The sequence below is a fragment of the Nanorana parkeri genome, unplaced genomic scaffold, assembly GCF_000935625.1.
Source record: "Nanorana parkeri isolate BGI_ZX_2015 unplaced genomic scaffold, ASM93562v1 scaffold96, whole genome shotgun sequence".
Lineage (NCBI taxonomy): Eukaryota > Metazoa > Chordata > Amphibia > Anura > Dicroglossidae > Nanorana > Nanorana parkeri.
In genome coordinates, this window is record NW_017306364.1 from 1,653,923 (window position 1) to 1,672,234 (window position 18,312).

The 18,312-nt window shown below is 42.8% G+C and overlaps 1 protein-coding gene across 1 annotated transcript in view; it reads left to right on the top strand.

Moving 5' to 3' along the window:
* The window catches only part of ITGA3 (integrin subunit alpha 3), a 74,114-nt gene extending 63,865 nt beyond the window's left edge, over positions 1 to 10,249 (top strand). Inside the window, exons 20-27 of the mRNA XM_018552746.1 lie at positions 566 to 668; positions 910 to 1,118; positions 1,783 to 1,861; positions 3,240 to 3,353; positions 4,403 to 4,501; positions 6,310 to 6,435; positions 8,359 to 8,510; positions 10,161 to 10,249. Of these exons, the coding sequence (XP_018408248.1) occupies positions 566 to 668; positions 910 to 1,118; positions 1,783 to 1,861; positions 3,240 to 3,353; positions 4,403 to 4,501; positions 6,310 to 6,435; positions 8,359 to 8,469 (841 nt within the window). The 3' untranslated portion in view covers positions 8,470 to 8,510; positions 10,161 to 10,249. The remainder of the gene's footprint in view (positions 1 to 565; positions 669 to 909; positions 1,119 to 1,782; positions 1,862 to 3,239; positions 3,354 to 4,402; positions 4,502 to 6,309; positions 6,436 to 8,358; positions 8,511 to 10,160) is intronic.
* The last annotated feature ends 8,063 nt before the right edge of the window (positions 10,250 to 18,312 follow it).

Below are 18,312 nucleotides of genomic sequence, written 5' to 3' on the forward strand. Positions count from 1 at the left end.
CTTTCTTCTTCCACCTCTCGCCTTCCGTCTCCTTCCTTCCTCGATCCTTCTTCCTCTTTCTTTTTCCTTCTTTGCTCCTCCATTTTCTTTTCTTTCTTCTTCCTCCTCCTCCATCCCTTTACCCTTCCTGCTTTTTCCTCTTCATCATTCTCATTCTTCCTTCCTCTTCTTTCCTTAATCTGTCTTCCTTCCACCCGCTTCTCTCTTCTTCTATCCTCCTTTTTCCTTCACTTTCCTCCTGCTTGTTTCTTTTTCCTTTTTACATCCTTCTCTTTGTTTCCTTTCTTCCCTCTTTTTTTCCTATTCTTCCTTTATCTGACTTCTTCTTTTGTCTTCTTCCTCTATTCAATTAACTTAATTTATAGCTTCTGTAAACCACAAGTACCTCGTGAGTTTGAACAGAGAACAGTGTCTGAGGAGATTAAGAATGGAAGCAGTATCATTGGTGTCCATAGGAATGTGATCCTCAGTTTGCTGTCCATGTATACAGAGTCTGTATATGAAGATCATTGAGCCCCCTAGTAAGACACGTCTTCTCACCTGTCTGTATCTCTTCCTTCTTCAGGAAACCTGTTAATCGACAGACATACTTTAGTGGTAAAGTGTTGGGAGAATCGGCCATGAAAAGAGTTAATGATGTGGGAAGTCCCTTAAATTTCACATTTACGGTAAGGACGGAGAAGCCAAAAAGAATGAACCCTATATCTCAAGGGTAGGCAACCTCAGCTCTCCAGCTGTTTTGAAACTACCCATGAAGCCTTCAAATACTCTCACAGCCACGACTCCTAGAGGCATAGGCATGATGGGATTTGTGGTTTCACCACCACAGAGTGCCGAGGATGCCTACCACTGCTAATCTTACAGTATGTGAATGTGCAGAGGATTCACTCTTCTCATCTTTCTCTTCAGGTGATCAGTGGAAGTGAGCCTCTAAACAATATGGGCTCTCTCATCCTGGCAGTAGAGTGGCCGCATGAGGTTGCCAATGGAAAATGGCTGCTTTATCCAACCGAGGTGCTAGTGAATACAGGAAATGTGACGCGGTGTCACCCTCCTGGAGATGTCATTAATCCTTTAAACCTTACAGTAAGTAGTTGTTCATCCCTACTCCTACACAAGTGGCTTGTGACGTTTTCAGACTACTAAAAAGTCTTTGAAATTTGCAAGGACTTTATGAACTAATTCTGAAATCAGACGGCGATAAACACCTGACGAGGGCTTTGAAACTTTCCTACTTTATCTAGAACAAACACATTTTGGATTAGGTTCCACTGTAAAACATACACCTTTATTTTAAACTGGTATCTTTCTTAACTTGCATGGAATATGTGGCTCTGCTGTGTTTGCATGCTATGTCTTAAGTAGGGATGCACCGATACTAGTATCAGTATACCGAGTATATGGGCGAGTACTCGTACTCAGCCAAATGCTCCCATACTTAGCTCCGATACCAGAACTTCCAGTCAAAGGGAGATCTCCGGACCGCAGTCCACTTCTAAGGCACCCCTGGTGTACAGTGTATGTTGGCTCCATTTCATGGACTAGAGCAAACATTTCTGCATCCCCATCTACAAAAATGGTGTGTCCTTGGTGTTGGCACCCACAGATACACACTGAAATTTGTTGGAAGAATAGTAAACCTCTAGTTCTCCATGAGAGTTATGTCATGTATCACCCTATGTATATGTACTTCTGATTCTGAATGTCCTTTATATCCTTAATTTCATATTGGGGGCTCTGTAAAGATGTTTCTTTCATTGATTTTCAGCTGGAAAGTGGCAGGAGGCGAAGAGAAACCGCAGAATCAATAGACGTTCTTAGTCTACCAGCTATTAAAAGAGAGAAGCCCAACACTCTACTGGTAGGTGTCTGCTTGTGATTGTGCATGAGATGATTAAGCACCAGAACACTGTCAAGCAGCCAATCAGATTTTAGCCATCATTTTTTGGACGTTAGAAAATGGTTAATTGGTTGTTATAATGAATACAGACATATCTTTAAAGGGAACTTATAGTGGGTTTTGTATACATTATAGTTATATGATCAGGACTAAAAGCTGAAATGTATCCTAATTCAGGTAACAGTAAACTATTGTGCATTCATATTTTGTATTTTCATATGAAGTCAGCAGGGTGAGCTCCCTTCTCTTTTTTTTTTCCAAGTCCCAGACTCTTCCTCTTTAAAAAATAGTCCTGTTGTCTGCAGAGCTCAGTAGCTAAAGCTGCAATTTTCAGTCACAAGTGAATGAGTCAAAGGAGTGACTCCTCTCTCTCACTATTTGGCTATTTGTTTAGAAAGGGCCCTGTGGAGTTTTGATGAGAGAGAGAGAGAGAGGCGGTCTGAAGGCCAACAGCTTCTGCTATGCCCTTTCTTTCGAGAATTCGCCATGCTTGGTAAATCCATTGTTATGGCCGCTCCCTGAATTACAATTTTATTACAGCTTCCTGATTGGTGGAGAAGCTGGCCAATCAGGAAGTCGGGTGGCGAATCATAAAGCCTGATGACGAGGGAGCATGAAGCTGGCTTCCCGGCAAATCAGGAAGCCGGGTGGCGTGTAATGACTCGCCGCCCAGCTTCCTGATTAGCCAGCTTCCCGACCAATCAGGAAGCTGGGCGACAAGTCATTAACCGCCCCCCTGGCTTCCTGATTGGCCGGCTCTATGTATGGAGACGGCTTCGCTGCTAATCAGGAAGCGGGGCAGAGAGTCATTACATGCCGCCTGGCTTTCGGCTAATCTGGAAGCTGGGCAGTGAGTCATTACACGCCGCCTGGCTTCTTTAATGGGACCTCCGGTACAGGTATTGGCGGGTACTGCAAAAAAAATATCGGTGCTCGTACTCAATAGCGAAAAACCGATATTAGTGCACCCCTACCAAAGACAGTCAAAGTTAGAGAAAAACACTGTTCTAGCACTGTCATGGAAGCAGCAGGGGAGATGTTTTTAGCCTACAGTGCACCCTTGGGTGACACCAAAAACAGTCAAGGTTAGAAAAATAAACTGTTTTAGCATTTTTCCTTCCTATGTAAATGTTCAATGTGAAAAGGTCTCATTTATCAATGTATATAATGTTCGGTGACAATCTGATTTAAACCAGCGCTGATAAATGGTAGCTAGAAATGGAAAATGTGAATGGCCACTGTGGCATTTGTACAGGCCAACGTTGATTACTGAGGTCCATCAAATTTTGTATTTTTTTTTACCTTTTAATCTCACAAATTTAATGTGGAACATTTACAGAAATGCAGAGGAGGTGGTGCAAACTGTGTGCGTTTCGAGTGCGCCTTGGACAATATGAAGAATACAGCAACTGTCACAGTAAAAGCAAGAGTCTGGAACAGCACATTCTTAGAGGTGGGTCTGATTTTTCTGTTTGTTATCATAGTCCCGTCTGCAGAGTAAATCATGTATGTGTAGTTAAAACTTCAGAATTTAGGGGAGGGGCATACGTTTGGTGGAGTGGTAATGTAGTATGAAAGCAGTTTAGCGAGACATCAGACGAGAGATCTTTGGAACAAAGGAAGTAAGCCAGGTATCTTAGCTTTGGATAACCGACACTGTGGAGTAGAAAAAGTTACATGAATCAGGTGATGGGTCAGATTGCAGTGGGGTTGCCCCACAGCCTTTTTTGGGGGATTAGGTTTCACCCTAATGCCTAGAGTGCAGAAATAAGCCTGCCATTGGCCAATCTCAAAGTTAAAACTTGGCAGATGTCAATCTTTTGTAACATAGCAGCAGTCTTCTGTAAGTTGGAAGCAACCTTTAACTTTGGCAACAGTAAAAGTGGGTCTCGGATAGGGATGCAGGTACAATTTCTATGGGGAAGGTCAGGACTACAAATGGATTATGGGTAGAGTTGCAGACATGGGTCAAGTCTGGAGAAACAGACCCATACGGGTCTCTATTAAACTGGCTTTTGTGTATCAGAAGAGACTGTGCAAGTCTCTCTTCTGCCATGAAAGCTTCTTGCTGCCTGTCAGCTATTTTTTTTTTACCTGTACACCACGCATGAGCAGCTCAGTGCACAAGCTCAGCATGCCAAGGTGAAGTACCTCCTGTGTGCATGTACCTCTACATCATCAGGGCCCGACCAATCAAATGGCCGAAACACAGAAGAAGACCAGAACGAAGATGGAAGCGCGGGCAAGGGAGGAGCAGTATTAAATTTGACATTACTGTTATACAACATTGATTTCAGATCCATATGTCATGTTTATGAAAGCGAGGAAGAAGAGATGAAACGTTAGAAATTGTGAATGTGATTTCAAGTCTATCGGAGTTTTCACAAAGATCTTTTCTAAAGCTTTTATTTGCTTTATATATCTATTTGTAACATATTTACTGCTCAAATCTTGCTTGTTTTTCCCTGCACCTAATACCAATCTGTCCTTGTGTCCTACCAGGATTACAGACAGGTGGACAGAGTATGGGTGGAAGGCACAGCGGAACTCTATCTTAAAACCAACGTTCCATCTATAAACATGCAGACACACCATGTATTGGTATGTATCCTGTATGTATTCATTTATTCATGAGAAATCATTCAATGTATTTTTTAAATAAAACCAGGACATGTGCTGACAGTGAACATGCTAAAAGCAGGAGAAGCCAGAGTGAGCACAACCAATGCCTCCTTGATGTGCTGTTGCTTCTTCATTGACCATTCTGCGGCCTGGGAATGTGTTCTTGACCAACGGAGGTTGGGGATGTAGCTCTAGCAGTAGACTCCAATCAAAATGATACATAGTGGGGAAGCATAGCTTATCTATTGAGTGGTCCAGTCTGTCTTTATACAGACATTGCTGTGCGTGCGGCAGCACCAGCCCAAACCAGGCCAATAAGGGTGTAATGTGGTGATCCTGGAATGCACTGTGGGTGATGTGGGAACACCTCTTTGCTGTCTCACAGTGTTTAACTGGATAGCTGTAGTAATACACTGAATGCTTTCACTTGTTGGGTCTTGGTTATAGAGTTAGGAACTCCTGGTAAAAATGGTTGTGTAGCTTAAAGAAGAACTAAAATCACTCATCCTCATAGTTCGTGCCGACGTGTGACAATGAAACTGTCACACTTCGGCTCAATAGATCGGGAAGTGAGCGAAGACATCCCGTCGCTTGCTCACTTCTCGATCATCTCCTTGCAGGGAGATGTGACTGTCACTCACGGCTCCCTGCAGGAATACCCCTCTCCGATCTACCAGCGCTGACTGGCGGAACGGACGGGGGAGGGGGCGGGCATAGCTGGCTCTGCCTCTAGATAGGCAGAGCCAGCTGTCAATCACGTAGCTGGGTGGATCTCGACACTAATGTCGGGATCCGTCCCGGCTGCGGCAGTCTCTGTATACCGTGAGCTGTAGCTCGTGGTATACTGAGCTTTGGGTCACGGGAGGACACTAGTTTATGTCCTCCCGTGACCCTGAGAACTATGGGGAAAAACACTGACCCCATAGTTCTCCTTTTAATATTGATATAAAATATTTATTGATTTAAATACATCCAGCACGCTTCACAGTATGGGCCTCCCCTTTCTTTCAGGGCTTATCCATTTGGCTTGTAATGGACTCACTAGAAAGCCTGCTTTGGGGCTGACTAGAGCAATGGTTTCACCATAGCCTTGTGAAGATGAGACGACCATTGAGGAGTTAATTTACTGCGATCGGAGAGGCAGCAGTCTAAGACCATAACTTGGTCCCTTTACTTCATTGTAGATTAACCTCCTTAAGATAATATTCATGTTTTGTATTTACATAAATCAAACTTACATTGGTCCGGTGCTACCACAAACCTACTACATCTTTACTTGTTGACTGGGAGGTCCTTAAACAAAAGCTGTCTGACAGGAAAGAGGCTGGAGGAGATCAGCAGCACTGAAATGAAAAATATATATATATTTTATAAAAAACAAAAGCCATGGAAACTGGTTATAGATACAAAAATATTGTTGGAGCTCTTGACCCTGATATGAGGACTTCTCAGTTTTTTAGACAATTCCCCAGAAACCGATGGACTAGGGATGTAACAGTATGTACAGTAGGCAGACAAGAGCAAAGTCTTAATTGGTCACAGTAAATATCCCATAGGCAGTGCGTTTTAGGGGCCCATTGGAGCCCCTTCATCAGGGCTCGTAATGATCAAGGAAAACTGGTCCATAGCAGGTTTCTTTGGGGAAGTGCTTCTAACTACCAAGGTTCTTTCAGGTAGTCAGTCTAACAGCTTAGAAATTGTTTATGATATGCAGTGCATTAACAAACAAAGTTGTTTTAAACTGATTTGATCTCATCCATTGTTTTTTCTCCTTTCCTGGCTACTAGTTTTCAGTTGCCATAGACTCAGAGTTAGAAGAGACCCCACCAGTGGAGATTCCACTGTGGCTGATTATAGTTTCAGCAGGATCTGGAATTTTGCTATTGGGAGCCATCATTTTATGCCTGTGGATGGTAAGGACTGAAAAACAATTCTCTTTCAGAGTTTCTATGGTGATATGTTATGATAATAGGTTTTGTTGGGTAGTGATAGGCTGCAATGCATTCCGGATACTGCAGGTCGCATCAGTGACCTGTTACACCTTAAACTTAAGGTGTAACACCTTAAGCAGTCGTATAAACAAACATGAAGACCCAAAGACAAACTACAATATATGGCTTAAAGTTGGTGGACACCTGACCATCACACCTACCTATATGGCCAGAAGCATGTGGACACCTCTGCAAATATTGAGTTGAGGTGTTTCTAGTGAAGCGCACTGTTAATGCTAGAGCATACAAAGACATTTCAGACAATGGTGCACCTCCAACCTTGTAGGAACAGTTTGGGGAAGGCCCTTCTCTGTCCCAGCTCTATATGAACCTGGTTTAATGAGTTTGGTGTGGAGGAACTCAAGTCACTTGCACAGAGCCCTGACCTCAACCCCTTTAAACACTTTAAACACTTTTGGGTTGAATTGTAACGATTTAAGTTCTGCTCCTCGTAAGTCAGTATCTGACTTCACAAATGCTCTTTTGGTGTAATGGGCACAAATTCCCACAGACACACTCCAAAATCTTGTGGAAAGCAGAAGAATGGATGCTGTAAAAACGGCTGTTATAGCCACAGAAGGGGGGCAAGTTCATGTTAATGGTTTTGGAATGAGATGTCCACCAAGCTCACAGATGTGATACTCAAGTCTTCACACAATTTTAGCCATATAGCGTTTCACCATAGCAGATCTTATATCTTTTATGGGGCTTACCAGCTTTAGGGCCCAGTGTTCTCTGACTTAAGAATTTGCAAAATATGTACGTGAACAGATCCCTGTAGTATAACTGAAGGTTGGAGAGCTCTATAAGCAATTGGGTTGTGAGGGACCTATCCAATAAAATGTCCTTGTTGCCTTTTCTGAAGATCACAATCATCTTATTGGGCAACCCAAAGTAAAAATACATCATCTTGCAGTTACCAGTACCATAAGCTGTCATGCTTTTTGGAAATTAGGTCATTCCAGTCCCCTTTAACTTTTCCTTAAAGGAGAACTATGACTTGAGTGATTTCCACTCACGTCATAGTTCTAAGCCGACCTGTGACAATGAGACTGTCACAGGTCGGCTCAGTAGATCGGGAGGTGAGGGAAAACATACCGGGTTCCCTCACCTCTCGATCCTGTCACGGCTCTCTGCCGTGACAGGGGGAGGGGCTGGATTCCCCTCTCCCCGCTCCGATCTGCCAGCGCTGACTGGCGGAACGGACGGGGGAGGGGGCGGGTACAGTTGGCTCTGCCTCTAGATAGGCAGAGCCAGCTGTCACTCACGCAGCTGGGCGGATCCCGTCATCTAAGTCGGGATCCGCTCCAGGTGCGGCGTCTCAGTATACCGCGAGCTGTAGCTCGCGGTATACTGAGCTTAGGGTGACGGGAGGACGCTAGTTTGTGTCCTCCCGTTACCCCAAGGAGAACTATGGGGAAAAACACTGACCCCATAGTTCTCCTTTAATACAATACCGGGTCCCCCCCCCTCCACCTCTCACAATGCACTACAAGCTGTTAAGTGACCTACTGAGATGTACTTGCATTGCAGTTAGGGTAGGGGGGTAATGCACAAGTATGAATTTGAAGATATATATAATGCATTGTGAGATCACCACAGGGCATTGCGGAGATCCATAAAGCATTGTACAAAGTAGTGATACGTTAATGATAACTGTTTCCTTTTGTAGCTGCTCTCTATTTCAGGCAAGCTTGGATTTTTCACTGGTGCTTCACATCTGCCATGTGTAACTCCTATTTCCACACCAACTGTCCTAGTCATCTAATAACTTTAGAAACAAACCTTTTCTTTAAAACTGTAAGGCTTTATTCAACAGTCCATGACCCCTCTCCTGCCTTGTAGTGTGGATTCTTCCGGAGGGCCAACACTCGAGCCAAGTATGAGGTCAGAGGTCAGAAGGCTGAGATGAAGGTGCAACCATCAGAGACTGAACGGCTAACACAAGATTCCTGAATAAGACCTCTGACCCGTGACCCCCCAACCCTGCCCCACGGGTAACCAAACAAGATCACCTTAGTCTTGCAGACCTTTCTCAGTCTTCCAACTTACTCTGTGCACTCTCACTGGTCTTCTTGCAGCAATCTAATCACCTTTGTACCTCTCTTGTAACAAGTGAAACTTCTATTGCGCTCTGGCTAGAAATCTATATGCAGTATGTTTCTATTTCTCTGTTTATCAGTTGAAGAGCAAATCTGTTGTATCCTTCTGTCCACTTTCTTCACACTCCTCAAGTCCATCTTTGCAGTCACATAATACTAGTTTATAACTCAAGTTGTTTTTTTTCTCTGATTGCCACCTAGACTTTTTATTTTCCTACTATTTCTGGCTGGTAACATTTCACCCAAATCCACTGTCTATAACTATACTACCTCATTATCATACCATCATTATCATCACTTCTCTACCATCTCTCCAACCGCTCCCAACCCTAACTGCAACCTCACCCTTCATAATTACTACCCAGCTATATATCTGACACAAATATACTTCTCCCATTCATCTTAAAATGTTCTAGTTTTGGATAGAGTCGGGAATGGAGAATATATTTGTCAGGTTCATTTTTTTGCTGTCTGTGTTCCACTGGAGAGATACTCCTTATTGTCCTTATTGGAGACCCAGCAAGAAGTAAGTGGAAATCTGTCCCAAGTAAGGTGAAATCCTCTTTTAGATTGTCACTGCAGCACATGTCCCTGTTGCAAGCTTTACTCTCATCTCCTGTTCCATGGACAACTCTTATATTTTGAAGTTCCTGTCACATTTTGTACCAGATACAGTTGTCACCGGAACTAAAAAGAAGGTGAATCTCCCCAAACAGGGCACACACAGCAAATAAACCACTTACTTACTCTATCAAACTTAGAAGTTTTTGTTTTAGCTATGCTTTGTTGCAATGTTCCTCAGCTTCCTCATCAATAATAGAAAACTTCATAAACCCTCCTGTTTCAAACTTCCCGGCTGAGAAGCTTCTACTATAATCTGACATATTTTGTTCCCATTTTACATAATGCTCATCAATTCCCAATTTTATTCCCAACCTTCTAATGTCTATTTTCACCAGCTGCGTCTTCTTCTGACACTGCTGCACACCTCACCATCTTTTCTGCCTGTGCATCCATTGGAAACGTCTCTAATTGTAACCTGTCCCTACTTGTGTTTTATTCCTCACCTTTCTTCTTCTCAACCTTCTATCCTCTTTCCAAGCAACGGAAAATTGTTCTCTTGAAACCTTCCTCTATAACTGTATTATCTTTGTGTTCCATCCATTGGAAACGTCTCTAATTGTAAGCTGTCCCTACTTGTGTTTTATGCCTCACCTTTCTTCTTCTCAACCTTCTATCCTCTCTTTCCAAGCAACGGAAAATTGTTCTCTTGAAAACTTCCTCTATACCTGTATTATCTTTGTGTTCCATCCATTGGAAACGTCTCTAATTGTAACCTGTCTCTACTTGTGTTTTATGCCTTACTTTTATTCTTCTTAACCTTCTATCCTGTCTTTCCAAGCAACGGACAATTGTTCTCTTGAAACCTTTCTCTCCTTATATCTGTATCCTCTTTGTGTCCCATCCACTGGAACCTTCTCTAATTCAACCTTCTTGTCGTCCCACCCTTCCTTTCCTGTTTCCTTCCCACCCACCATCTCGTAGGTTGGATTTTTCCATAATGTCAGACACTACAGTCTGGGACAGACTCACTACGCCGTGTGCGTCCGTCAAGAAGAAAGGCAGAAGCTGTGCGGCAGGCTACCACACAGTCAGAAGCGTTGGGTTACCACCTGGAAAGAAACTGCCAGATACTCCTGAAGGACCAAAGCATTTAGCTGCCACTACTCGATGTAGAGCTGGACTCTATCCATCTGTGATGACACTCGCTTCAATCAAACTTATATTTGGGGACATTGGAATGGGGGGGTATGCATTATTTTATGAAAAACAAAAAAACCTATGTATCATGTATTGTATCATGCTTTGACAGCAAAAGGACAAAGTGTTCGCATGACACTGGATTAGGTAGGGACTCATTCTGTTGTCGCACTCAAGCGAAAAGTTGCATCAAAATTCGGAATCTTCAAATGAAAGACATAGCGGTTGCAACCAACAATCACAGAATCGGGTAACACTGGAAAAGGATCAACTTCTCTCTGGAATGTTGGAAAGAGGCAGATGATCATGTGACAACGGAATGGGAGGGTACGAATTATTATCTTCTCATGTTGACATGGATTGGAACCATTTTAATCTGTGACACTGGAATGGGTAGGGGGTATTATTATGAAAATGATAGGTACTGACTCTTATATGAAGCTATGCTGTGACACTGGAAACAAAACATAATTTATCTCTGGAAACAGACACTGGAGAAGAACTATCTTCTGACATTGGAGACACTGGAGTAGAACTATCGTCTGACATCTGAAGAGAACCTACTGACTGGTCTTTAACACTGGAGGATATGCCACTATGTAACACGGGAAGATGAGCTCCAAAGGCAAAATAAAAATTAACCAGGCTAGACTGCCATATAAAGTACATCAACTGGCATTCACATACTTCACCAAACTTTTCCAAGCATGAGGAACAATGGTGTTCAGCATTAATGACATTGCTACCTTTGCAGGACCTAATTGCCATAGATCTGTTGGTTGACATGACTGAAGCGCATGACATACATTGTCGCCAATACTCTAAAACTCCGCAGGCAAATTGTCAGAAGTGCAGATTGCCACTCTGGGCCCTAAAACAAAAAAGGCAAAGCTTGCGACGCTGGACAAATGGATTACTGCACTGTTTTTACTCTGTGTCGTAATATATATATATATATATATATATATATATATATATAGCACATATTAATGTGCCATGCACCGTAAAGGAAAGAATATTCATATTTTAAAATATATCAGAATTCAGTCACATAAAGCCTCAAAAATACATGTGATCCGTACTTACCATAGATGTTTATTTTGGTAATTATACAAGAAGTCATCATCAGATCATATCCAGACTTCAATGTTGTCAAGTAGGTATCGATACCACATACACTCCTTGGGTAATGTCTGGTAAATATGGTAGATGCAAAACACCCATTGACCATCCTGTTCATTTCGCCCTCAGTCTGCTGGAAATACTATCGAATCCTGTAATAAAAAAATAGAACTTTATCTTTTGTGATTTTCTGCATTTTGTGTGAATTTACAGCTCCAGTGAGAGAAGCAATAAAGAGAAAAAGACAGCTCAGTTAAAATGTATCCATAGCCAAAAAAGTGCATGCAACTCCAGATCTATTTCTCGGTATGTTTGGCACCATGTTTCACTGCATACAGTTTTTGTGGTTCTTTTTCAAACTTTACCCGTCTGGAGATCCAGCGCGTAACAGCGCTTGTTGCAGGCTGACAACGCTAAACCACTGCCTTGCAATTAGCAGCAGCACTGTCATCTTGCCATGCAAGTTCCTTTTAGTTGGCCATTAGCCTGCCTATCTTAAGCAGCCCAACAGCCAATTGAAGGAGCAAACACAGCACATTGACAACACTGCTGCTAATTGCCAAGTGCTGTTACTTACAGGATCTTCTAGTAAGAAACTTGCAACAGTTTCATAAATATTTGCTGAACATAGTGAGGGATGATGCCAAATATACTGACATACATTTTGGGTTTACATACATTTTGATGTCTTTTTATAAACCATTCTCACAGCCATTCACCCTATGAATCTCTGAACCTTCGTTCTGTGTGAACAGAGGCAGAAATGAACAACTCGGCAGCCGAGTGAATAACCGACCCAAAGTGAAGTGAGCCGAACGCTGTTCAGCTATTCACTTCAGCCGTACATCGGCTGGCTTTGTTTCCCTTCGCTTCACTTCGGTTCAGCCAAACAGTTTGGCTGAGCCGAAGTGAAGAACAAGTTCGCCTCAGCCAATCCAACATCTGAATCGGCTGAGGGGCTGAACATCTGAATTCTCATAGGGGCTGAACAGCATTCAGAAAATAGGCTCCCGCAGCCAAAGCAAGCCGAAGCTTCGTCTTAACCCCTTCATGACTGAGGCCTTTTTTTCATTATTTGCACCCATGTTATATTCCACATTTTAGGTCTGAAAAAGACTTAAAACCCCCAAACTTGATATATTTTCTGAATGCCAAGACCCTATAGAATAAAATGGTGGTAATTGCAAATTTTTATGTTGCGCAATATTAGCGCAACTCCTTATTAAACCACTCGGCTCATTAGTAAATAACCCCCTTAGAATATTGAATGTAATACCGCATTATGGTCACCAGGTGGAGCTAAGGAACATACTCAGCTTCATTTAGTGGCCATATTTTGGTATTTGCAGCATACTACATTCGACTTGAAAGGAAATGACATTAAGAATGTTTTTGCCTCTATTTTCACAGAAAGATATGTCGTTACACCCCTACACACACAAACGGTCATGCCTGCCCACAATCTGTATTGCTTTGAGGCCAATATCCAAGTAATATTTGTGACAATGGATTAGACATGAGTTCAATACGTTTAGCTGCCAATAAAGAACAAGCAAAGATTTCCCCTCACTTCCTGTTCTGACACGTGGACAGAAAGCAAGGCAAAATCTCTTTAACAGGGACACAGAAAGCAAACAAACATAACTCTTCTAAAAAAAATGTTTATTGCCATCTGGGTGCTTTTTGCAAATATTTCTTCTTCCTTATTGTCCTTGTGAAGTTATCCAATGGAAACAGAAATGTGAGAAAAACTGTAACCTTTTCCTACTCTATCCAAAACTAAGCAGTTTGGCATTAGTGAACATCTAGCTGAAAACGTTTCTCTAGTTTTGGAAGAGAAAGGGGAAAATTAGAACTCCTGTCAGGTTTTTACAGCACTCTGGTGCAATTTAACCTCACCTCCTGTCCTGCTGAAAATAGTTTCCTCAGACAGGAAGTGAGGGCAAATTTGCAACAGGAACACGCAAATCTGACGGGTTGAGGTAATGTCCTACTTTGGCTGAAGATTTGTTTTTAATTATTTCTCTGTGTTGCAGTTGGAGAGCTCCCCTGTTACTGTCTAGTAAAACGTAATCAGCAGGACAGGAAGTGAGGTTACCGTAAGTCTTTCTAACAGAGCCCTAGATAATTGTACAGCCTGACTGGGGTTCTGATCCTTTCCCAGTCTATCAAAAACCAAGACCCCCTGTCAGGCTTAACTATTGGGGCTCCAATAGAAAGATTTCCCTTTACTTTCTGTCCTCATGACAGAGATGAGGTTACTTCGCATCGGATGTAAAAACCCAACCAGAGTTCTAATCCTACCCCTCTCTTTCCTTGGCTACCTGGGTGCCAAAAACAAGCAGGGGCTTGCCTTTGCCCTAAACAGTCCGTACATAGAAAAGAATCAAGCCGGCGGCACACCTAAATTCGTTCTTGAAATGCATCGTAAGGGACTTTATTGTTCTGGACAAACAACACAAAAACCTCGACGCGTTTAATCCAAAACTAGGCTTGTCTCCACCCAGTTTTGGGTGAAATGCGTCTAGAGAAGGAGGTCCCAGATGGGGCCTAGTGTTACTGTTGCAGAACATGATGATTGATTGTGATGCACAGGATAGTGGGATTAATGTGTTTAATAAAGAAGAGTTTGCCAAAATGGGTCTCATCATTTCTTTCTGAGCAGTGAATCGTCCTGTGTATAGGCAGAAAATGTTTTTTTGAGCCTAACGACTCCTTGCTGATGTATTCAGTCTGATTTTATAAGCACATTTACATTATATTATTTAACTTGACTTCTAAGGGAGTCATGTGACAACGTAACCTTGTTTTGTAACTTGAATAACTGGTCTGAGCTTGCCAATTATGTGGTAAACACATTTCTTCATATTTATTGGAAAAGGATGAGTCTTACTGATCATTTCTGCATGACAACATCCAAACTGCCTTTTGTAGGTTAATAAATGCAGGTACAATTAATAAAAGAACACAGAGTGTCTGTATTGCAAGGCAGTTTCCAAAATCTAAAGCTGGGTGTAGGCGTTGTGCCCATCAGACATTAGGAAACTATCATCCTGACAAGCATGCCTCGGATGCCTGCACGCTTTAAAACATCTCTGTGAGTTGAAAACACTAACTTAAAACATGACACCAACTCATTTCATTCTTAGAAATGGTGAAAGCGTAGAAGCTCTGCCAGGTCTGTATTTCCTTTGGTATTTTTTTACGGGAAATTTGCCCTCACTTCCTGTCCAGACAGGAAGTAATGGTAACTCTTTCCAAAGGGACACAAACAAAAATACATTTTTGGTAGTGATGAATTGAAGGCTGCCTATATACCCCATGAATGTCAATCAATCCTGCTTGATGTGCTTCAGCCCAAGGGGGCTATATATTAGAGAGGTCACTATCCTACCTAGATACCTACAGCAAGTGGGTGGGGCATAATGTCATTTCAAATGCAATTTTAAGTATTAGACCTAAACAGCGGTGGTTAACTTTTTTAATATAGGGGGGGCCTCATGTGCAGCTCCCAACATCGCCATACACAATATAATTGAATGTAATGCTACATAAAGCCGTCAGAAACTGCAGGCATGCAACAGGAGCCAACCAGATACTATGAGCATGCTACAGGAAATGGTCAGAGACTGCAGACATGGAACAGAAGACGATCAGAGACTACAAGCATACGACATGAGATAACTGCAGCATGCAACATGGAGAATGGCAGAGGCTGCAGACATAACAAAAGATGGTCTGAGACTACACACATGCTATGGAAGATATCATGCGTGACCAAACATATGGGAATTGTTGGGAACTGGGGCCATGCTTTAGGTGACAGTGATAGACTAGAGACACATTACATCACCTTTACAAAACAATGCTTCCACATTTACGGCTTTTACAGCCCCCTTAAAAATGTGCCACATTTAATATTTCTTTTTAACAATGATCCATTTTATAAAAACATAACCTTAAACAGGATACAAAAAGTAAGATTGTTGTCAAAGAAATAAAGCAAACCACCAGTCTCATTTTCATTCACCGGCTTGAGTAGGCACCTAGGTAAAGAAAACACAGACTACTACAGAGGCCTTGAGGGACACATAAGAAGTACCAAAAGGCCGGCCACATGCCACCCCTAGACTTTTTAAGACTACTTATGAAAGCTTGAAGTCAAGATCTGGACCATACCAAAAAGATTGGAGCTAATTTTATGCTTACAAATAACAGCAGATATAAAAAGCCTTATCAAAGGAGAAAAGGTAACCATTAATAGAGGTCGTGCTTCCCCTGACACAGTGTGTGTGTATACAGGATTAATGTAGGATTTGACTGGACCTTGACAGGTGAATGTACACCACATTTTCATGTGTGTTTACATGTCGTGTTTATGGCCCTGTGCAGTGCCCAACAGCTCAAATCAGCTTTTTCTTTGGCTAGCCATCTATGGCAGATGTTTGGCCTGTTAGTAAACCTTTCAGATGACTACATTTTTGTAGACACATTTGCAAGGGTCTAGAGATAAAGCAAGAGCAAGTTCTGCAGTAGTCTGATGTAGTCTTGTCACATTCCCTTCCAACTTACGAAGACCTCTTATTGCATCCGCAGTGCATTATGGTACCTTTCTAATTTGCATATTCCCTGATGGGGTTATGTTCCATTCATATTCCTACTTATGGCGAGCTATTAGTCTAAAGGCATTCTGGTACTTTTCTGATTTGCATATTCTTTATATGAACTTATTATTTCCCAGTCACTTTACCCACCCAAAACCCCTGTTTTTCTCTGGGATGTCCCGTAAGATTGTTGGAGGATCCGAAATCGGGCTACAAATGACTCTAACCCTCCCACCACCCCCACCTACCTCCCTGGGGGGTGCTGTGTTTGTGATTTCCTTCAAGTTATGGTGATAAACATTCCCAGTTTTGGGCTTTGTTCCACAATCTTACTGGACATCCCTCCCACGAAGACATTCACACAAAGTATATGTAAATAGGATGCAAATACAGAGAAGTATCAGCACGCAGTTTGAAAGAAATAGTAGCCATAAGTCTGAATATAGCTGGGATATAGATGGTGACCATATTGCATCACAGGGGGGAAAAAAAAGTTGCCGCAAGTTCAATAGGCTTGCAAAACCGCCACAATCTTGAACATGAAACTTAGACAATGACCATATTGCAGTGTTCATACAGCTGCTGTCCATTGTGCATCACCAAAGAAACTGCCTTGGACAGGCCCTGGGACATGAACTCAAAGAGTTGGTCACACAGTGATCATTAAGTCTGAAGTGTTGTAGTGACTAATTTGTAGATCTTTTATTGAAAAGGAGATTGATGGAGCCTGGCAGGTGATGTGCTAGGAACTGCCTCATCCACTAGATCCTTGGTTCTCAACTGGTGGGTCGTGACCCAAAAGTGGGTAGCGACCCCATGTTCACTGGGTCGCGACCCCATGTTCACTGGGTCGCGACCCCATGTTCACTGGGTCGCGACCCCATGTTCACTGGGTCGCGACCCCATGTTCACTGGGTCGCCACCTGGCTTCCACTTTTCTAGGTGAGAACCTCCTTAGCCTGCCCCTATCAGCGCTGTCAGTTTTGGTGCCAAGCAGTCATTGAAAATATGCTGCCCGGCACCAAGTGTCAGCTTGAGGTGGGGTGAAGCTATGCCTGCAAGGGAGCTCAATCCATACGTGCATTGCTTACAACTCCCTCGTGTCCCCTGTAGAAGTGTCTGAACCAGAGTGACATCACATTCTGGCTCCCGGCACCTCTACATGGTGCGCAAGGGAGTTGTACAAGCAATGCACATATGAATGGTGCTCAGTCACAGCACAGCAGCCCACACTGGACCCCAGGATGGCGATTCACTCCAGTTCTCGTAAGGTGGGGAAACTGAGTGGATCTTGGAAAAAGACAAAAACATTTTTTTGGAGTGTGTCTATGTGTGTGAGATTGTGTCTGTGGTTGTGTGTGTCTGTCAATGTTTTTGAGGGCACGTTCACACTAGTACAGTGTATTCATTGAACAGTCTTGTGCAATTAACGCAATGCACCATGCAATCACACCTACCACGCATTCTGGTGCGGGAGATGTGTTGCGCTGCCATTCATTTGATTGGTACCCCAAACGCGCCTCTTGCCCCCTATTCAATTGCCCGCACCGGAACACGCGGCACAGCAATGCCGTGCGTTCCATTGCAGTGCGACTTAATTACCAAGGACAAATGTGGGCCCTGAGGTTGCGCAGGGTGAGAACCACTGCACTAGATGATGCTCATAGAGGACTCGGAGAATATCACCTCATGGGAGGAAGAGGACATCTGACAGCGTATCAGCTTCCACTCTTCCTCATATGTCTTTATCCTTCAATAAAGCATCAGGCGTGTGAGCTACTTCCCCCTAGTTTGCCCCTCCCGCCCATCATACTTGATGCTTTTTAAGGAAGGACGGTGTCAGTATCAATTCAGAGATGATTTGAGGATCTACAGCTGAGTGATTTAAGTTCAGTGTCACTTTCAGCAAATGCAGTATGCACCATGCAAGTGCAGGTAGTGTGATGCAGTCTTTATGGTCCCGTTTACACTGTTGTGTTTGAAGGTTTTAATTCTGATGTGTTAAAAAGTACATCTCATGGTTCTTCATCATAAAAATAGTGTCTGTTTCCAACTCATCTCCTCAGTGCAGTGTTTGGGGGGGAAAATACGATAGTTCAGTTTTTTTTAACATGTTTTAACGTCTTGTGAAGACCATAGTAGTCAATGGCAACACATCAAACAAATGTAACATGCAACCATGTGCATTATGGCAACATGTGTATATGTGC